The 23,534-nt window shown below is 37.4% G+C and overlaps 1 protein-coding gene across 5 annotated transcripts in view; it reads right to left on the bottom strand.

The window, feature by feature from the left end:
- The window catches only part of LOC149084447 (IQ motif and SEC7 domain-containing protein 1-like), a 425,974-nt gene that overhangs the window by 125,113 nt on the left and 277,327 nt on the right, over positions 1-23,534 (bottom strand). For 2 of the 5 annotated variants that reach the window (XM_089234839.1, XM_089234840.1), the window contains exon 1: positions 18,878-20,021. The exons of the other annotated variants lie outside the window; for them this stretch is intronic. In XM_089234839.1, coding sequence (XP_089090965.1) covers positions 18,878-19,635 — 758 coding nt within the window. In that variant the 5' untranslated portion in view covers positions 19,636-20,021. Of the gene's footprint in view, positions 1-18,877; positions 20,022-23,534 lie in introns of those variants that run through there. 5 annotated transcript variants of the gene reach the window in all.

Here is a 23,534-nt window from a genome sequence, read left to right as displayed (position 1 = left end):
GTGACCTACATTTAAACTATCTGGGAAACAAATAGCATCACTTTCACTGACTTTACAATGGTGTCCTACCATAAACTCGACATGTTTACGAATTGCGAATTGTGACTGGAATTTTAATGCGATGCGTATTTTTGTCTTTTTTTTTTCGCGAGAAAAGACGACATTGTGCGAATGAGATCCAAGGATTTCTAGGACTTATGCACGGCGAGAAGGACATTGGTCATCTGAATGGAATCGTTTCCTCTCGGGTTTATTCTGCTTTTAAATGTATAACAGCCTCGAGGACATCTCGTAAATATCAAGATAGAGATATATCTTCAGATGGCCGTTTGAACAGAACTCGACAATACAACCAGCTATAGCCGTGTTCCTTAACTTTTGTTTTTTCACCCATGGATCCTTTGAATCATATTTCCTTCTAGTGGACAGGGCCTTAAGAGTATCATAGACCCGCGGGCGAAGTGATTTTTCTGAGGCCTCTATTTGGACAGAAATGCTTGTCTACCAATTACCATGCATACTCATAAAAAATGAGATCTGGATCAAATTTTTGAGGCCCACGGTGTCCGGGTGGGCCCAGCATTAAGGCACTCTCTCCTCCATGCAGACAATTTCTACTTATTTTTTTAGTGAATTTATAGTTAATAAAATTTTGTAAATAAGATTAATCTGAAGATCCTTGGGCAATGTCGTCGTGCCTGAATATAACAACTTTCCGTGACCCTCTTTGACCACCTATCACGAGTCCCCTTCCACTTGATTTTCATCCATAACCCCCTTAAAATGTCCCAGAACCAAAAAGTCTGTTGAGGCCTCTCCGGAAATATCTACGCGGACCCCTAGTTAAAAATCCCCTTGTGTTATTTCTCCATCTTCTCACGAGACACTTCGTGCTGATATTTCTCGCAAAATAACTTACAAATACAGCATCGGGATTCGTACTATCGTGGTTTATAGCACCATCTCTATACAAATGGATATCGAGAAAAGTATACATAAAGCTGAGTTTCATTAACTAACAGAAATATAATAATTAATGAAAACTCATAAAAAAAAGAACAATTTTCAATTTTATTAATTGAAATATTTTATACTCACTCCATGAGTAACTTTCCTTAAAAGTATCATTTTATTGATTTGCCATTACTAAAAATTATCTTCTTGGCATTAGTCACAGTTGGTCAAAGATAAAATTAAGGCTAACGGACCCCTTCAGAATAGTATTTACGTAACGATAAAATGAATTGCTTTTGCCTCCACGGTTAGGACCCCATGAAAGCTTCTCAGGAGGGGGAGAAGGGGTAGACACATCTGGTTGAGAACCCCTGGCTATAGGGTGAGTCGGGCAGAACTTCACCTTATGCCATAGCATATTAAACACTATTCATAATATTATTTTATTATGTCTGCCTTTTTCGTAATAAACCATCCCTGCACAACGTTTTTAAACAAAAAAATGTGCGTCGGAATTGGTTCAAGAAGTAATAACAAAATTAATTTACAAAACATTCCAGAATTAATGAGAAATAATTTCAGAATTGGTGGAAAAAAATTACTTCACAATTCATGGGAATATATATTTGATGATAAATATGTCCATAATTATTTCAAGATCAATGAAGATTCATATTTGATGGAAAAATAATTTCAGAATTAATGAAAAAATTGCCCAAGAATGAATACAATTTTTCAATACACATATAGGGCCCCCTGTTTAACTTGCAGCAATGGGCCTAGAGGCGTACGCAGGAAAAGGCACAAGAGGCCCATGTCTCTCCCTCAAAGATGATCAAAAATTGAAAATACTTTTGAATATATTTTTTAAAAGGATGAAAACATCGAAAGTAAATGCCTTCATATGCTATCTTAATCAATTCCCGTAATTCTAGATGCTTTTTTGGAAAAAGGCTAGTAACCAAGAATTCTCTGAAATTCATTGCGCCCGTACCAAACCGGTGTGCTCCCTCTGAAGGTGAATCCTGCGTACTCCCCTTGTTGGGCCAACACCCGTTAAGACGCTCCAGCGTAAATAAATTTATTCACTGCAGTGAAACGTTTTGGCTCTTGGGTTTCATAATTCCCCCCATAAGGCGTGACAAGTTGAAGACCCTTTTCCTAAGGAGACCGAGCAGAGCTGCATACCTTTCAAGTTGCTTTGAGATCGAGCCTGGGCTACGATTGGATTGGTATTTAACAACAGGAAAACATACTGAAATCATCTTTAATATAACCAGTCTTTCGAGGGATTTTGTATACCGAGTGACTCAAGGATAGCTGTATGAAGCTTGTTCATTGAGACATTGCCACGAATAAATCGTATTCTTCTTCCTGAAGAAACTGGATAGGGACCTACGTCTGAAGAAGCATTCTTCGATCACTCCATCATACCGTCTAGCATAAGTTTTCATCTGTCTTAAACCTTTCACCAGTATTCACGAGACATCTCGCCCCATTAAAAGACTTCTTTTAACATTGGCAAACCCCAGATGTGTTTTAAAGTTGATTTCCCAATGAAATATCAATAAATTTTTCCCATACCCTTGCCTTACACCTGCCGGAAGAATTGCCTAATTAAGATATATACTGCATTTCACAGGTGGTTTGAAGATTTCTGTTACGCCGCTGAAAGGGTTAATAAATCGACTTGTCATTAATTTCATCTATCCATACATAAATTCCGATACCATCGAAAAATAAAGCTGAAGAAACAAAATAAATCCCAACATAACTTCCTCTTAACAAGGCGACTAAGTGAGTTTAACTTCATAGGAGGAAAAAAAAAATCAATCTCTCCTCTTTTAAAGCGACCATTTCTCTCTGTTATGCGGAAATGAAAGGCATTCGATAATAATAAAATCATTCCCAGGAAGATATATAACATGAAAATTGGGTAACTACAAAGAAATAAGATCGAAGGGTGGAAAAAAAGGAATTCATGTTCGAACACAAGTCAAAAAAGAAATCGCATCGATAGGCTGCTAAGTCTTAATTTCACGCTCTCGGAATTTCTCTCTCAGCTTCACAGATCAGCGATTTGTTACCCTAAAAAGTTATTCGAGTGAAAAACTCATTCAGCGACAGCAAAAAAAAAAAAGTACTCAAAAGAAACCAATTTCCCACCATGAATCCCCAACACGTTTAAAAAACATCACCAAATTTTCTTACACCGAGAAAGTTCAAGGTATTCATTCAAATTACTGAAAATGTATTAAAAAAAAAACAACTCCCGTATTAATTGAAATTTCATTTCGAATTGGACAAAATTATATATATTAGAACAATCTGCTGAAGAGAATTATTTCTCTTCTCGCTTAAATACCTCACGATGTACGTAAAATACATTACACGAAATCTGGGTTAATGCTTCACCTTGAGGCGACGTCGCCACATCATTAAACACTCGCACAGCATCGTCAAGGAATTCCGGTTTCGGCCCAGAATATATATCGCCAATGTTTTGGCAACCTTATAAATACAATATTTAAATTCTTTTCCGAAAATTGAATAAGTTTCGATATTTATTACTTCAAAATCATTTAAAAATTAAATAGAGTTATTTCTATCAATTTCATATTCATTCCTTGGACATTCATAAGTTTTCGTATTTCCGAGAACGAAATCAGAATCGGATTTTCATTTGGAAGAGCCAAATTTGAAGGTGAGAATATACAATTACCGTATTCCCCGGCATGTCGAAAAATTCTTATTACAGATCCTGGAAAATTCTTAGACATCTTTATTATAAAAATACATTGATTGGCTGAATACATAATGCGATCCTTATTAACCTCGTTTACACCGTATACCAGGAACGAACAAGACTAATATTCAAAAATCTGGTTTCCTTCCAGTTCGCGTATGCGAAGGAATAAGATGAAAAAAAAAACATTTTTAAAAAAATTAATAAAAAATTGGATTTATATTTAATTTTAATTAACCGACTGCTTATTAATTAAAACAAGTCTTGTTAATCATTAAGAATGCACGCATATTTCAATTTTCACATCTCTCAAATTTAATTCAGTATCCGTGATTCAACTACATTTATTCTGATGTGTTTCCGACTTACATGAAGTTGCTTAGTAATTTACGCATTTTTATTGTTTCACAGATTTGGTAGAAAAACGATCAAAGTCTAGACTTTTTCACTTTTCATATCAAAATTTCAAGTCAAACGATATTTATGTTGGTATACATATATAAATATTTTACTTCCATATCATTGAAGTTATGTAAAGGAAAAAATAAATTTTTTTAAATTTTTGAGTGATTTAAATCGGCGCACCCTGTCGGGGAATATGATACATTTGAACGCACGAAAACCACACAATTAGCAGAACATGCTTGAGGAAAAAACAAAATTAAAAAAAAAAACACATTTGCACAAAAATGGATTATTCAAAGCTCTGGTACATTGGTTTCAATTTCCAGATGGATCGACATAGAGAAGACGATGTTTTGAACAGTTAAGAAAAATAAATTTATTTAATATATTGGAGTTATTCATTATTTACGAAATTTCTGGCTTCAATCGCAATTTGTTCCCACACATTTTAATGTCAAAATGTATACGTTACTGCAAAAGTGATAAATCGGCGGCTATGCATAATCACCAATCGTTCCGATAAAAAAAAAAAGCTTGATTAAATTTCATTACATTTATCATTTTTACCGACGATTCAATCTTTATTTGGGAATTATGCATAAAGTTTGATGAATATGGAAAAATTTATAACCCTTCATTAAAACAATAAATCATTTTTACCCGTATATGGTACGTGCACAAGACATACTTGACAATAAAAATTAAAATAAGTGTGAAGATAAAAACATTCATAACATTATCAGTTTTGTAACGTTTGCTTTCTTCACACGTATCGACAAACAAAACCATTACATTTCTAATTCGCCATCCTGGACCTTAGTTATGTTCAGCTAACTAATTAACTGACGATGTATCATTTTCCAATACGCGTCTGGGATTAAACAATCTTAGTTGAATATAATAATTTCTCGGTTTATTGCTAAAAATAAGTTAGTTTGGAAAAAAATCAGAGTATGCCTGATTTTTCTGATCTGATTCTTATTTCACGGGACAGGGGATCAGGAAAATGTCCGTTAGGGGAGGTTGCACTGTAGCACCCTACGAAATAGCAAGTTCGAACAAACTGCATATCTTTTTGTTAATTTGCAAAATACATCTTTCTAGAATGTAGGGTATGTAATGGCTTAACAGGATTGAGAATGAATTTTGAAATAAAGCTACAGCTATGCTATTCTCAAAAGCTTCCCAAGTCGTCGTTAGCCACGACATTTAGCATCACAGCCATTAAGACAAAAACCTTCATAAGAAGCATGTTGAATAGGTTTTTCAGGAAAATTTTCGGGAATCTATTACTTTTCATATTTAAAATTCGCAAATAGAACTTATTGCGGAGGCGATTTCTATCGCTAGTACTGTAGCGCCATCTACTGTGGAAATTGAGAAGAGTGGCGACACCAAGGATGTGCACGAAAGAGTCCTCTTTTCCCAGTTTTCGAATCTGGTAACCCCAAAGTTAACCCTCATCTTATATTCAGTGCAAGCCAATTTGCGTAATTCTTATCTGAGGATTAAAAATGGCTTCTCTATTCTCCTAAACGTATGCGAAAAAGACCACTGTACATAACGCAGACTTTGTTTTTCTTTCACACATTGCATAAAAGGAATTTTTCTTAAATACGTACGAAGGAACGGATACGGTAGAGAGACGTCCAAAAATCCAATCGATATGCACCAAAGACTTCCAAGCATAGCGCATTATCCATACAACGCTGAGCAATTTCCGAACGAGAACATATCATTTTCGGATGAGTTTGTACCATACGATCGCTTTTGGGGGGGAGGAGGAAGAAACGAGACAATTTACATCATTTTTTCTCTCCCCCAGTAAGTAGGAATCCAGAAATTTGAGTCACCGAAGTCACTGGAACTTGCAATAAAATTTAGTCGGTCAGTGGCGTAATTGAACCGGAAACTTAAATCACAGTGAGCGACAGCTGCGACAATGTCTAAAAAATGTATCTTGAAATCGGTCAATTTATTCTATGGCTTACTTAATGAACCTTCAAGATATCACCATTTTATGATGGCGAAAGACATCCCGGTGAGGACTCGAATCCAGGGGGGTGTACCACCTTCTCATCTTTACAGGGTCCCCTGAGGAGTGTCTGCTTGATCATTTCAGTGACCGAAAAAATACCACGAATAAATAAAAAAATTCAAAATCTTAACCTTCCAAGTGTTTTTCGAATTCGTACATTTTCCTAACCTGACCCTGTAGCAGGGATGTCCGGAAAATTCACATTCCAATAATTCACCGAAATGAAATTTCATCACTAGGAAAATTCACAACAGTTTGACATGAGGGGGTGAGCAAACGAGTCAGTGAATCAGCAATTGAGTTGATGGATGGGTGAGCGAGCAAGTGATCAGGTGAGAAAATGAGTAAATGAACGAGCAATTAAATGAGTCGATGGATGAGTAATTGAGCAACTCTGTGACCAGATGACCGAATGAGCAAGTCAGTGAGCAAATGGGTAGATGAATGAGCAAAGCCGTGCAAAAATATGTAAATGGGCAAATCAGTGAGCAAATGAGTAGATGAATGAGCAAAGCCGTGCAAAAATATGTAAATGGGCAAGTCAGTGAGCAAATGAGTAGATGAATGAGCAAAGCCGTGCAAAAATATGTAAATGGGCAAATCAGTGAGCAAATGAGTAGATGAATGAGCAAAGCCGTGCAAAAATATGTAAATGGGCAAGTCAGTGAGCAAATGAGTAGATGAATGAGAATGAGCAAAGCCGTGCAAAAATATGTAAATGGGCAAGTCAGTGAGCAAGTGATTGAGCGTACAAACAAATAAGTGAGTGAATGAGCAAGTCATTTAGTGAATGAGCAAGTGAGACACTCACTGAGTCATTGTTCACTCGCTCAATCACTAGCACACTCACTCATGTCGAACTTTAAAATGTCAGTGATTGTCAGTGAATTTCGGTCGATGAATTGTTTTGCCCGTGAATTTTACACTCGGTCGGATGCGGTGAATTTTCCTTGTGTGAGCCGGGTTTTCCTAAAACCAATTTTTCTGAGCCGCGTGCAATGTGAATCACCCAGCGCGACGCGCCATCCACTCCACTCACCAATAGGAAAAGCGGTGCGGAGTCAAATGCGTCGTGCACCGCGCATTTCGCTGATCTGTTCACTTTTATAGTGTTTTCTTTCCCCCTTACTTTCGATCTATTTTTTTTATTATGCAAAATGTGAAAAATACTTGGACATGCAGACGAGAGAACACATGATGCGCCACGCTAGGAAAACGCGTAGCGTGATAAAGTTACACGTTTCTGCCGACGGGAAATGGTCTTATTCGGTTCACGCCGCGCCGAAGAACCTGCTCCTAGGAAAAGCCGGCTTTAAATAACGTGACAGAGTAGGGGACGTCGACTACAACTGTAACTAAAGTCGCGTATACATTAGCGCGCGGATTAAAACCGCTGCAGGGGTCGTACGTTGCAAGATCGATGCGCTAATGCATACGCGCCTAAAAGCGTAAACATGGTGATTCTCTTTCCTCATACAATCTACCTATATACGTGTAGGACATACTTATGACATTAGGAAGACAATCACTCTCGATGTATCCCCTCAAGGTACACTAACAATAATTATAGACTGTATCGCATCATATTGATTACAGTACATATATATGGTGAAATCATAATCACTTACGTCTACAACACACAGCAAAGACTTCATTGACACACATGAAGACACTTACCTATAAAGAGAAGTAAAAAAAATTAATTTAGAAAATAGATTAATACATTACAAAAATAATAATCACTGCCGAGATATTCTCGTATTGGCGATGAAAAAAAAATACTCGCCAACAGTAGTGAAAAGAATAATTTGTGGACTATGTCATGTTACTGAAAGACAAACTGATGACAATCTATACTGAATACTGCAGATCCGGCGTCACATATTGGATACGGAACCCCTGAAGACCATATGTAAAAGATTAAGCTCGGCGTTTACCTCCACAATAACGTTATGAAGACAATTGCATGGGTTTGAAGACAGGCTGTGAGACTTCAACGAGTGCTTGTGTGTGTGTGAGATAAGAACCCATCTACACTTTCTTTTGAGACGCATAATATCGATATCACCTTCTTATCAGGCGAAAGCAATAAAATGGAGGGGAATGTCTCCTCAGTCAACAGGCAAAATACGCAACGAGGTGCCTGAGAAAAAGATGACCACAACAAATATGGACACCATTTCTAAATCTAAAGTACAGCAACTCAAAATGCCCATAATACTGGTTATCATAGAAAAAAAAATAATGGAGAAAAAAAAAATATATATATAGGCAACACCCCCAAAGCAGAATGTTTTGCATTGTTCTGCACCAAACCCTCGGCTAACTGGAAATGTTATGCGGTAAAAAATCCGCACAAAAGAGTTTTTTTGCACTTTTTCTTAAAATACTTCCAGATTGTTCTGCAATAGCGCTAATTGTTCTGCGATGTACGTCGCAGATTTTGGCATATTCTGCTTTGGGGGGCAACACTGCCAAAAATTAGCGACAGACTCTGAAATCGGAATCAGTCCGACATCACGAATGGTGGAGGTTACGCAAAGGCCGTCTCAACCCTCTCACAGGCATTGAGGGGCATTCTCCCCCCCCCCCCCCAGCGGCAAAGGTGGCGTCGACTGATCTAATGTATATATGAATTGACGTCATCGTGCCCCCCCCCCCCCCAGCAATGATGACCGTGCTCTCAGACTTTCAAGTCCATCGCCGCCTATGGCTGAAAATCGGAAGAAAGCTAACTTCATGAAAAAGATATGGCATTTTACAAGGGATTTAGTGCAGGGCTGGACAAATTACCCAAAAAAAAAAAAATTTAGGGACCAGAAAATTTTTTTTTGGCGCCGATAACTTCTTTATCCGAAAGAAAGGTCCAAAATATAATTTTTTTACTTTTTCAGGGCACAGTAACCCTCTTTCATGTTGGCAAATATTCTGCTGTAAATTCAAAACATTTTGTGCCGCTCTCAGCCTGCAATTCAGCAACTAAACAAAGAAAATTCTAGACGCCATGGCGATCTGTCACCTGGAGTAGCCACATTTAACCAGTGGGCCATGTGTCGAGCATTGTATGCCTTAACCCTTCGAATGTGTTTCGATATTTTCCGATTTTCCCCTTCACAGAATATTCCCTGGCTTTCATCAAATATCTGCGTATTTTCTGTGGGCTTTGCCAAATATTTCACATTTTCCCCCGACCATTTTTCATCTGTCTGCATTTTCCAGGACGCTAGGAACCCTGGCTTACGGACGAAATTCTCGTTTAGAAGGTGGTGGTCACCTTAAATGGAGTTCGATGCCCTGATCATCGAAGTTAACTCAATCGACATTTATCAGATGTAGATATAATATATTTCGATACATACGTTGTGAAAAAACAAAAAAAATTGCCTCATCGCGGATACACGTATACAGATATAATCGAACTTCCTAAAATATACGCTTGAAGGAAAGAGATAAGAAAGGTGAATTTGAGTAGAGAAAAAAACTTCCGCTCGTATTTCGTGTCCATTCGCCATGTTGTTTCAGTATAAATAAACAGAAATAGAGTTGTAAAATGAACTTGTAGACCGCAAAAATAATCAAGACATAGTTGTGCAAAATATATAAAACCACTCGTGCACACGAGAAGGTGATTGACCGAGACGAGACGGACACACCGGCTCGAATATTTTTTCACCCATAGAAAAATATGCGATTGGCTACTTACACTGCTGACCAAGAGATCGGAAAATGTAGAGCAAGCTTTAAATTACACTGGGTAAAAAAAATAAAATAGAATAAAATTACTCATGTCCGTCACGTGATATAGCTTGTATCCGATCTCGAACGATATCGAGTGACACCGGCCAATACCACGATTTTCCAATGGATATCAATGATGTCCAGAACGCGAAGCCACAAAAAGACCAATTAGAATGATAGAAAAATAGTGATGTAGCACGTAACTGAAATACACGGCCAGAGAGAAACTAAACCGAACTCAAAAGGTGGAAACTGAGACATTCAGGAAATACACAATTTGCATTCATTAAGCAGTATTCGATGCAACATGGATCACGATATTGTGAAATGGGTGAATTAACATGTTAAACATCAACTACGCATTTAGATTTTTAATTACAATTGCACTCTTGAGACAATTATTTGAATATGTTGGATGCATTATTTAAATTTAACTTTAGAAAACAACAAATCAATTTAATTTTCAGAGAATAAATCACAAAAGTACGATGTTTAAATTAAATATATACATGTTGTATAGTTTTATTTTACCACTTCTGCGCGCGCATGGTTTTTCCTCAACAAATTTTGGTATTCTTGCAATCGATTATTCTGAGCTGTTGTCACTAGATGGCAAAACCAAAGTTAAAAGTCGAACGCTATTTTTTACATTATACAGCCAAATTCTGTAATTTCGAATTTGGCTATAGCGTCAGTAAGAGCTAGGTCCCAGGGCTGCAACTAGATACTTGGACTGCCACGGAAAGTTTGAATTTTGGCACACCCCGAGCCCCATTTAATGTTGAAGGAGTGGTTGAAGAAAGCAATCCCCTCTGGTCCAGCACTCGGGGCACCAGATCCGTCTGTTGCTCCCCCCCCCCCCAATTGCGAACCTGGGAGGCTCCTTCCAAGAATAAACCTAGCGTGCTCCCATCATCCAGGGATGATTACAATTTTTTTCTTTTAGGATGGAACACTTTAAATGACGTATAGATGCCACACGTGTATATATGCGAATAACTTTCATCATTTATTTATTTTCTGACAGGTTTGCTTGTACTGTATAAGACATAAATTGTTGAGTGGTAGAGTGCTTGACTAGCTCAATCGTTATTTTGTCGGTGATTGTGGGTTCGAAACCAGATTTTCTGTTTGAATCACGCTCCCTTTTTTTTTCCGATTATATTCAACTTGCAAGTCAGTGAGTTTGGTCGCCATCTGTCTTTCACAAAAGCCAATTGAAGGAAAAGGTTAAATGTTTTTTATTCAGCCGCACTGAGAGCATCTTTTCTCCGGCCACTCTCACAGCCTAAGGATTGAACGTATTTTTTAGAATTTTTGCTATTCCTCCCCTTGGTTTTCAAGAATTTGATCTCAACACAAAGGCGCAATAGACTTTTGCAGGGGGCATCCGGGTTTCGGAGGGGCACAATGGAACTCTTCTAAAGAATTCTCGGGTACCAACCATTAAAAAAAAACCATTTTGAAATAACTGAAACTGAGATTAAGATTAGCATTTTACAAAGACATTAAAAAATATTCTCTCTATTTTCGAGAATAATTTGTCAAGAAAACTGTCGAAGGCAACTCAAGCTGCGAATCATGGCAAAAATTATTGTTAAGGTCTTGCATCCCGGCATGAGCCTAAAACTAACGGTACTCCTTCCAAATCGGATACTTTCCTCGAAAAAATTGCCAAATACGAAAAATCCGTCATTGCGAAATTTCGCGTCTCGCGAACAATCGTGAAAATCTCGAGTTCATGACGATTCTCATTTTTCAGATGTCTTCCCAGAATGAATACACGTTGAAGGAGGGAAATCACGTGATCAAGAAGTATTTGTCATCATTTCTACATTTACTCACCGAAAAATAAAAATCGTCAGAAGGAAAAACAACACAATCCATAAGTTCTTTTCTTTCCCGTTATTACGGAAAAGGTTTCGAAATGAAACTATTATTCTCTTATTACGAAACTCGAGTTACATGAGGGACCGCATGTGGCCGGTTCCATTTTTTTTTTCTTTTCTCAAATATCTGTAAAAGCCAGGTGGCGGAGATTGCCAATTTTAATTGCAGAATGGTATATTTTAACTCTTTCATTTCACTTCCTTGTCAGGGCCAAGGCCGCCATCACCACAATACATATCTAGATAATGATTGAGTAGGGCTTGTCTGCGGTTTCCGGATTATATAAAGCGTGGTTATGTTGCTTTCGATTTCCGTGGTTGTTCGGGAAAAAATTGTGGTTTGATTATACAGATTATAAACGAATAAAAAAAAAATCAAATTGGCTATTTGGCTAACTAAGAATGTAATATTGGCTGAAATCAATTGAATATAAAATATGCGATCAGAAATCAAACTAAATGTATTGAAAACGACACGCTCTTAAACAATACAGTGTATCAGTGGTTCTCTAAATGAGAAACGTTGCTCCCAGGCACATTTGCATTACAAATGCAAACACAAACAGGCAAATTCAGGTCACAACAGGCAAATTCCCCAACCAGGTAGCTGGAAAAAATATTGTGCCCATGAAAAAATATGGATGTCAAATATAACCAATATATAACAACCCAATATAAAATAATATACAGTCGATGCTCGTTATAGCAACCATTCCATTACAATGACCGGTAGGATAAGTTCAAAATGTTTTCATATAACGACTAACCTATATATTTTACCTTTCGATACAACGAACTTTCGATATAATATCCGTGTTCAACGAGATCGGGGGGGGGGGGGAGTCGTTGTAAAGAGCGTCGACTATCACGAAAGAAAATAATAATACTATAATACACTGCCCATAAAAATATTATGATTGTCTTAAATATGGATAGTTTCTCGATTTATCCCGCTTTGTTCATCACATTTCTTTTAAAACGCATCAATTGTGTTAGAACTCCCAACTCCCGGAGGTAAGCTATTCCATTTATTAACAACCCATCAGAGAAAATCTCCCTGCCACACCAAAACCTGGAGTTGCCTCTTACTAGACGATACTAGTGTCTTCTTGTCGAAGCAGTTGATTGACGGTGAATTAATAACTCAACTGACGAGGCCGCCGTTGCAACAGTATCATTGGGGGGGTGGGCTACAAATCACAAATATGATCATGGACCCCCCCCCCTTTCCCGTAAACAAGAATGGAAGTACCAGTTACCGCTATTTAGAATAGTGGTTCTGTGTGAAGTTTTTGAAGCCCACGGCTCGGTTGATTTCTCTCCGTGAGCGCAAGGCTCAGTCATACAAACGAATACAAATGGATGGGGGGGGGGGGGTGAGAGAATGAAATCACTCCGCCCCCGTTTGACTGATGTCAGGGCCGGATATTGAGATGCGGCCCGACGGTTGAGAAATGCCGATTGAAAATCTTGAGTCATTTTTATTTTAAAACGCGTTTCATTTTCTAGGTGGGGGAGGGGATCACTTGCACGAGTCCCCTGCTCACCTAGGGACCCTAGTCGCGTGGCCGAACAAGCCCATTTAGGTTGGGATGACCATATATTGACATGTGCTTATCGCAGTGATTTCCATAGAGCCAGATCATGTTTTCGTGAGATACTTCAGGGGTCGAGGAATCGTGACGTAATAACAGGATCCCGATTCCAGATCTGCGTGTCACGGCTTGAAGATCGGTTAAGAAGTGCAGCGAAGTAATTGAAATTCTAAAGGATACCGTTAGGGAGGGGGGGGGGGAAGGGGAGTTTCAGAAACCTACTTTTGGTTAGCCTACTGAATGGTTAGAAGGTTCTGGAGCTCACATGATTTATACAATTATATTTAGGGGACGCCACAGGTATGGGCGGGAGAAACACGGGAACTACGTTGAATGAAAGTTTAAGAGAACTGCACCAGTTTGATGGGAGTAAAATTAATAAAATTAATTTATGGTCCTCGAATACTTGAATGGAACAAAATATTTAAAATTTATTTTAAAAAAATCCAAGTTGAATCAATTCGAAAATCTTTGAATGGAACATTAGTTCAAAAAATTCAAAAAATTCGTAAATATTTAAATCTGAAAAAAATTCTCAAAATCGATTTAAAAAAATATCCCAGCGGAAAGTCGATCGAATCAAAAATATATAAATCGAACAAAATGTTATTAAACTCGATTAAAAAAATTTTAGATACTAAATATTTTTTCAAATCGATTTAAACTCAAATCGAATATTTCTCAATAAAAAACTAAAAAGAAGTCCAAACAGGATATCGATTGATTCAAAAACATTTAAATGGAATAAAATATTAATAAAAATCAATTTCGAGAAAAAATCCGAGTGGAATTTTTCGTTTTAATCGATTAAAGTTAATTGAATACCAAATCGATTGAACTATACAAGCAATTACATGTTAGAACAAATGCATTTCCAACCAATTAATGTATTCACAGATATCACCTCTGATATCCTGAAAAATGTCGCCTTACTACAATCAATATTATAGCATGAATATTATCTCGCGTTCGGATCGGACGCGACCAGGGGAATACGAAATTCGGACGCGAACCAGTTACCTACAAGGTGAACTTGTCACTCGAGGAGCACAGGAAGTTCAAAGATGCTCATGTTGTTTGTATACATAACTACTGACTCATTAAAGTACGAAACGTGCATAATCATTAACTTATTGATAATAATTGTACCCTCAACCAGCCACAGAAACACTCTGGCGGGACACCGTACGCATTATTATTATAATTAACTTATGGACATCTAGACCTCGGGCAAAGACAAAAACCGGTGAGATGAGATCGACTCTAGTAATAGGTGTCGCAAAAATTACCATTATGTGTAGAGATATGGAGGGAGTGCGTGTTTATGTCATTATTGATTATTAAAATTTTTATTTTGAGAGGTGAAATGATTTTGGTCCAACAGGATATGTAATATTTGATTACAGCTGATTATATTCCAGTGTCATATACCCATCGTTAAAAAACAATCATTTCAGAATGGAAAACTACGTCTGTAAGGATCAAAGATTCTAAATGTTGGGTTCCGGTGGAACCCTCGATAGTTAGGGGAATCCCCGTAAAAAAAAAGAAAGCCACGAATGTGTACACAAAATGGTTGTTTTTATTGCAACATCAACGTAAAATTAAACAGTTTATGACAGTGTCTTTCAACCTGTGATCCTCGATGATGACAAAGGTGGTCCGTAAGGCAAACTTAATAGTTTACTTCCAAACCAGTTGTAGAATTGGTGTAATTTATAATAGTAATATTCTTATGGGTTCCAATAAAAATTACAACTTCATATTCGACGTCACCATATCTCAACGAGAAGAATGCGGGAAACTGGAATCCTAAATTCGGGATATCACTAATTGCAGAAAAAAAAAAAAAAAAAAAAAAAATCAATTTACGATAAATTTGCTAATTACTGCAACTACTGCTGAAATAAAGGGTTGCAGCAAATTGCGGTGAACAAAGATGTATTTCTTGAGAAAACTCTCTAAAAAAAGGAAAAATGCTCTTTATTTCTCATGACTTGGTGTGGCTCCTAAATACAGCAGAATGAGGGAAGCTGGGGTCTTAAATACAGCAAAATACGGAACATCGTCAATTTTCACCAAAAACGTTGTGAAAAGTCGGCAAAATCAACAATTGTTGCTGAAATTGCTGAAAAATAACAAATGCTTAGGAAACGAAGGACAACTGGAAATTGCTGTGAATGGAAATGCAGCCATAATTACCATATGATTCATAAGCTATAAAAATTATCACTCGTGACTTTAGCAATTATAAATTAAAATAAGCTTCGTTGAGAAAAGACGGGACAACTTCATAAAATAGCCGGAATAACTCATGTTACTACGATAACTTAGGCCAATGATTCAGTTCTGTTATATTCTTAAAACGATTTTAATACACTAACAACTCAAATAAAGCATGACATGTGCTTAATAAGAAAATGGTTTCTAGCTAATGTTTTAACCCAAAATCTTTCAAAGACTAAAGTTATTCATATATTTCAAATTAATTTACTCCGAAATTGATTTTAATCTAAAATTGCATATTCCAATATGTCTGATGAACCTCTACTGCTCCTGCCAAAAAATTCAGCAAGTACAAAATATCAAATATGTGGGACTTTATGTTAGTAGCAATCCAAAATGGAAACTTCATACACTGGAAATAGCTAAAAAACTACGTATCGTATATAAATTCTATTATCTCAAACAAAAGGTTAACAGCAGAATTTCTGGGAGAAATATACTGTATATATATGCATGCTTTTAGTCAATTGTCAATTATGGTATCATCTGGGGAGGCGATTGCAAGACAAATCTACAGCCTATTCTATTCAAAACAGATGTTTCAAAACTATTTGCAGTGCTCGCTCTCAAATCTCCACTTTAGAAATTTAAATCTACTCCCTATAAGACATAACACCATCTACCGAATCATACTGTACATATATCGTAATAAATCAATATGCACACAAAAAGTTCATATCATCGAGAAGACCAAATGAAATTTACTGCATACCCTCATTTAATAAAAATGTTTGCGAAATATCTCTTTTCTATCTTGCTCCTGAACTATTTAGAATGCTTTACCGTTGGCAATACAGAATTGATCTAGGTTTGCAACATTTAAAAAAAAAAATCACTGAATTTCTAATAACAATAGACGATATTGATGTATATTTTCAATTATAGAAGCGCATTATCTTATTATCAATATGCTTGTAGTTGCCTCATATCAATTGTTTTTGTATTGAATTCTAGTATTATGTGAACATGTATTTTTCAATATAATTGTTACAAAAATTTATCTAAAATCATTTTATTATTTAACTGTGTTTATTTGTTTTTGTCTTTACTGTTAGTCATTCTGTACAGGCCCAGGATTCTAGACGACAAACATTGAGATTTAACTGTTTTTTGTGTTATTAACCGTGGAAATAAATTTAAAAAAACTACACGTAGCCGTTCGCAGTCTCATAAAATACAGGACACCATGTTGTAAGTTTGTGGTCTGTCAAATGATTTCAGACGTTTTACTGGTCCTTAGATTCAGAAAGGTTGAGAAACAGACGGACAAACGGGATTTTGACATTAAGATTATTTTCTACACCAGTGAATCCCAACCTGTGGTACGCTTACACATCGGGGTACGTGACGGGTCATTCAAAGATACACCAGAAATCGGCAATAGAAGGAAACAAAAAAAAATTGGAAAAAAATTGTCGCGAGATATTATACAAAAAAGTACGAATTTAACTTAAGCATTTCGACGGGTACGAAAGCCACCAGCACAAATCTAATAGCAGGCACGCGTTCCGAGTAGTTCAAGAGATATGCATGCCTCCTACAGGTACAAAAATTTCCTACGAATTTCTAGATATGTATTACGTTTTCCGGAGGTTCGCACGCCTTTACAGTATTTTTTACAGGTACGCAAGCCTTTTGCGCATTTCAAAAACTGATTTGATGAATGAAGAGTTGAACACTACTGGTTTAAATCATTTTTCCCACCAAATATTCCGCTGCACCCAAGGTTCTGTGAGAGCATTTTTTGAAATTCGACGCTGTTGAGTTTTGAGCCGCGAAATGTTTCATTGGTATTGCATCTAAAATATTTATATTTAAATAATATTCTCGCGTATTAATGTTAATAACAATTTCGCAACCACCAAGGGTTCCACAAACAAACAAACATTCAAAACCTCTGGCCTATATATTAACGTATCCCCCCACCCCTTTGGAAACCCTTGCAAGTTTAACGTTCTAGGAGACTTTTCAAAATAGAGATATTCCAGAAAACCTTAAACAATAGTAATATTCCGAGGAATTTCCATAGGAATATTTCATATTCCTATGAAGCGATATACGCAATCATAGGAATCTATAAGGCTTAGTGTCCGTCTTACGGGATCTAAAAAATGGTTAACATAAATTGTGAAAATCAATGCAAGGATTTCTTTACGTATGGGACTTTTCTTCTTTGAAGTTCACTTTCTAGAGGACCCTAGAACGGAACACGTGGGAACATATTTAAAAAATAACTTGAAAAACATTCATGTGTGAAAATCACCTGAGAACTATCCATGTAATGCAGATCTTAAAATAATATCCATATTCTAGGAGACTAAAATATTCATATTCTAGGAGACTAAAATATTCATATTCTAGGAGACTAAAATATTCATATTCTAGGAGACTAAAATATTCATATTCTAGGAGACTAAAATATTCATATTCTAGGAGACTTTAAAATATTCATATTTAAGGAATCTTCAAAGTTTTTATTTTCCTATGAAATTCTTTCATATTTTCCACAATAATATAACTATATAGTCAAACCCCGTAATAGCGCCCTCGATTTAGAACCAACCCCGCTTAGCGCCAGAACTTTTTAGTAAACAAATCTTCCATATATTAGAATAGCACACGTAAATTTGCAATTTGATACAACGCCAAACTCATTATAGCGCCAGAAATCTAAGAAACAAATTATGACGTTACATCGGGGGTTTATTGTATTTACACTGCTATCGATTAACCCTTTAAGCGGCACTGACGAGATATTTCACCACCTTAAGACTCATTTCAGCATTGACAAATCCAGATATTATGCAGTGATTTCTCAATGAAACACTTTCCCTACACCCCTTAGTAAAGGTATGGGATATTGAAGGCGATATAGTGAATTCTGCTGTGCCGCTTAACTGGTTAATACTTGAACAGTAAAACCACCTTCGGCCATCTTCCGTTCCTCAGAAAACGGACCCTACGGGAAGAAGTGAAATAATATGAAGAAATATTTGCCCTATTGGAAATTAACCCCTTTGTAAAGGTGGCCCTTAAGGGTTTATTGTATTCAGTTGTTATTCATTAGTTTATCTATTGGAACCCTCAACGAAGCCTCGGGAACGCTATAGTTCGGCGAAACACTAGTTGAGAAATCGAGGTAAGATAACATTTTGACGCAACATGTTGCAAAAATTCCAAGCGATTTTAATACTTTAATAGACCTAATTTGATCTAAGCCACTCACCTCAAATGTTTCTGATATCTCCTCCTCCTCTTCCCAGGCGAATCCCAAGGATCCTTCAAAGGATCCGGATCGCACAACAGCGGCGTACGCGACCTGTTCAGCTTTCTCGTCGTGCACCGATCCAGGGAGCACGTCCGGCAATCCGGGTCCCAGTAGCTCTTATTCTTCTTCTTGGATTTGCGAGCTGACCTCCGGTCACTGTTTCTGGGACTGATCCCGTGCTTACGCGATTCGTTCATCCACTCTTGTCTATAACACGAATCCGGATCCTTCTGACGCACGGCCAACGACTCTGCTTCCGTCAACACGTCCCTCCAGTTCGTCTTGGACTTGTCGCATACGAAATGGACCCTTTTAGACACTGCGCCCCTGGCATGGACGGCCCCTTTAGCTTCATCGGAATCAATATAATCCGGAGTCAACGAATCCGGAGTCGGTTTATCGAAATCATAATAATCCGGGACCGGTGTCTTCGGAGGCGAGGGCGACACGGAAGCGATGCCGGAATCCGACTGCGGGCAGATACCGTTCTGGGCATCACTCTTGGACATCTTTTCGTCCGTAGCTGGTATCACAATCACCAGACCGTACTTATTGGTCTTTTTTGACGGACGGGATTTATCCTCTTTATTCTGGGACTGATCCCATCCAGTCCTCCACGCTAGGTTCTCGCTATGCGAACGGAACTTCGAACTACTCCGGTAATCATCTCGGCACCACATCGCATTCGGCTGTCTTTCCACGACTCCTCCGTCCATCACCGCAACTCGAACAGTTCCCAGCCGCAAAATCACTTCACCTAAACATCACACCTTCCACGGACAAAATGTGCACAAATCTCACATTAATCCTGGACACAGATCACTGAATTTCCGCAGGTAAATCCGATTTCAGCACAGAAGAAACGGGGAAATAAATCGGCGGGGAAAACGGCTATATCCGTACACACAGGAACAAGGATATACAAATTTGTACAAGATAAAAAAAAAAACCACTTCTGTGATATTACGTCAAAATTTCCCAAACGGCCGAGCCCCTTAGGTAAATACAACCGAAGAGACACGAGCAAATATGAGACACACAGACTCAAGGATGTGTCTCTCTTGAGATAAGAGACACGGATACGGGACTAGAGTCCACGAAAATGACAAGATCTTGCTTCAGACATCCAACGAGAGGCGGAAAACAATCCAAAAATAATATTACAAAAAAAAAAAAAGCGCCGAACGAGCCGAGGGTCACGACGATCCACCATGTGGAACACCAGCAACTGGTTTGTAGACATTGGCGGGTTATTCGGATTTCTCAACAGCTGATCGTCACCAGAAACCGCCAAATACATTATTATTGGTTTTGATTATTATTCTCATCACATATCATTTTATTTATATAATCTAAATATAATCGAACGTTTTTGTTTTTCCCACGTGGGATTAATTTTCGTTTCCACCCGTCGAGGAATTTAATCGAATTCTTATGGAAAGTATGGGGGGGGGGGAGGGAAATTATTAATCGGATTTAATCGTGGGAAATTTAAAATTCGGATTTAAATATGAAAAAGATTTAAGCGGAACTTCGATCTTTTAAGACATGCGGAGAAAGTTATGATCTTATATAAGGTGATCGGACGGATCAATTAGTGCTGATCGATCCGATGATTATGACTATATTTCGGTTTGAGACGGTTTTAGAGAAATAATTTGATAATATTATTAGCTCTTAACCACAGGTCATCAACCTTTCAGACATTGCGGGCCGAAAAAAAAACACATTTCCATGAAACCCGCGGCCAGCAAGTCATACAGTGTTATCTAGATCAAACATGCTCACCATATAGGAGAGTGCGGGCCACTTCATTCGTTTAGAAACATGTCGCGGGCCACTTCATTCGTTTAGAAACATGTCGCGGGCCACTTAAATGGTCTGAAAGTGTGCTGCGAGTCACCTGGGTGATTTGGAACTGTGTCGTGGGCCACTCAAGTGATCTATCTGTATATATGCCGTGGGTCACTTATAAGATCTGGGGATGTACCACTGGTCCCATAAGTGATTTGAAAATGTACTACGGGCAACTTAGATCTGGAAATGTACAGCGTGCCACTTAAGTGATCTGTAAATGTGCCGTTTAGTTCATTTTAGTAAAATTAAATTTGAGGTCTCGAAATCACATCAGAAGACTCCGAGGGCCACATTTATTCTGCGAGTCATAGGTTGAGCATGTATGATCTCGATAACAGGTTCCCAAACTTTTTGCTCCATCGTCCCCTTCTTCAGAAATTTGAGCAGAACGCTCGTGCTTTAACCACTCTGCTACGAATGATAATAAATGATAATCCCCCCCCCCCAAAAAAAAACACAATTTTCTAACAAATTCATTCAGTCCACGCTGCTTAATCCTGATGAAAATAACTGAATGATAACTATATTCGAAAAAAACGCGTTTGCAAGTACGGTGACCATATCGACAAACGGGACGTATAGTAAACGGATATTGGTGAAACGAGTCGGTTTTTTCTTTCCCACATTATTGGTTGCAAAAAATACTCAATAGTCTTCTTTTTTCAATTTTATTCTGAAAAATTGAATTTTTTAATTCTTTTATTATCTTAAGAAGCTAAAATCCTACATATTTTTTTATTCAGCCATTGTGAGGCGTTAGAATGGAACTGTCTAATGTATACCATGAATTAGTTTTTTAAATGTGTGTACGCATATATATACAATCCGTTTCATATATCCCTTGAGAAAGTCTCTCGGAAAAATGAATTGGAATCTGGTCGACTGAGAGAAACTGATCAAGAACTGAAGGAAAGAACTTTTTTCGTCCGACATTTACTTGCCTTCACCAAAGGACGGCCATTGCAAAAGCAGCTCTATGCGTACATGGATCATAGCTAATACTGCGCACCGATTTCAAGTACGGAAATGTTTGTCAACAAGGAAGGGAAAAATAGAACACCTTCTAGTCTCCTATACGGTCTTGCATCCTGATAACGATAACTTACAGGCAAAAAATAAGTTTGGTTAAACTTTTTTAAGCCTCAAAATGCGCAAAAAACAGCTTTCGACAGAGGGGAAAAAATGGTTACATTATCTGAAGTCCGATAACGAAAAATATTTTTTTTCCATGTGTTTTGATAGTTATCCGTTTCGTTCTTCTACAAAAGAAAGGAATTTATCCGTGATTCTAATAAGCGGCGTCGGCCGTATTGGACCGCGCCATCTATGGCATAAAAGTATCCAATTTACATCATTTACTAACATCATAATTTTTTTTTCTTCATGTGCGTTGAAAAATATTTGATTAATCGATTCAAAACTTCATTAACATTGATTTAATATTTCGAAACATGAGTCAATTTTAATTCATAATAATTTTTTCCTAATTAAATAACTATATATACATTTACTCTTCATAGATGATTTAAGTTATTTCTTTAAGGGATGGCGGTCCCCGGATGCATCCCATCTTGACCATGCAAAGCTCTAATAATTTTCGCGAACACTTTTCCTCGTGAATAATTACAAATATTTACGTTATAAGCGTATTAAAAACAAAATATCAAGTCTTTCTAACAAATATAACACAAACTCGTTCTTATTCGAACCAAAGTGAATGTGTTTTTTCCGCTCCGTTTACTTTGAATTTTATTTGCTCAGAATTAATCGGTGAGGTCAGATGGTAATACCGCATAAAAAAAAAAAACCGATTCGGTGACCAGCGGGTGGTACCAGGTCGGATACAAAAAGGTACCGTTATATCCTTCAAAGGTCACGTATAACGATCATAGCGGCGTGGCTTGTTTGTACATTCTTACGAATAACGTTTCGATGTTTCAACCATCAAATAAACAGAACTGATGGATTGTATTTGTGATTTTGGAATAGGATTCAGTGAATTGAATTTCTTGGAAAATTTATATTCGCATGCAATCCGACTGATATTATCTGAACATGTTAATAAAAAATTACAGGAAGACATGAATATTCACATAACTCACTCTCATTCAAGGTTAATTTGCGGTCGCACAGCTATTGTCCGAAACCCGACCAGACCACATAACCTCTTCCGCTTACGAGAGCTTTCACCTGACACAATGGCCCGACTGATTAATAAAAAGTTTCAAATTATAAATCCACCGATAAGAATTAAGAAAGGTCTCTGATACTGTGATTGTTCTTCGGTTATAACGACGATGATAAGTTTCAAACGAGACAATGCGACTGCAATTCTCATCGGTGGTTTGAGAAACCGATGGCTCATATCTCTCTGAAATGTCAACCGCCACCATCATCATCATCATCAAGGACAACAGAGTTGTAATAATTTCTGAGAAAACAATATGATTGTTGTTAAGGCAAACAATGTACAATGTAGCCGGGTTCTACGCACACCTGGCTAATTAGCAGTTCAATCGAAATGCTAATTAGTTAGGATTTCTGTGGGATGTCTGTATGAGAGGAAACAAAGGTCATGTTCATGAGCATACAGGCTATTTTGAATCGTGATACAAATAATGTATAATATAACAGACATGTATTGACTCGTAAAGGGTCTTAATCGAAACCAATTATGTCCAGAGACTTGGTTGATTGGTCAATGATTATTTACGATGGAGACGGTAAGCTGAATATAATTGATACGCAAAGGCAGTGC

This window comes from Pholcus phalangioides, unplaced genomic scaffold, assembly GCF_987345545.1.
Source record: "Pholcus phalangioides strain wild (caught in Gottingen) unplaced genomic scaffold, Ppha-v1.0 ptg000008l_1, whole genome shotgun sequence".
Classification (NCBI taxonomy): Eukaryota; Metazoa; Arthropoda; class Arachnida; order Araneae; family Pholcidae; genus Pholcus; species Pholcus phalangioides.
Note: the sequence above shows the minus strand (reverse complement) of the source record. Positions and strands in the feature narration are given on the sequence as shown.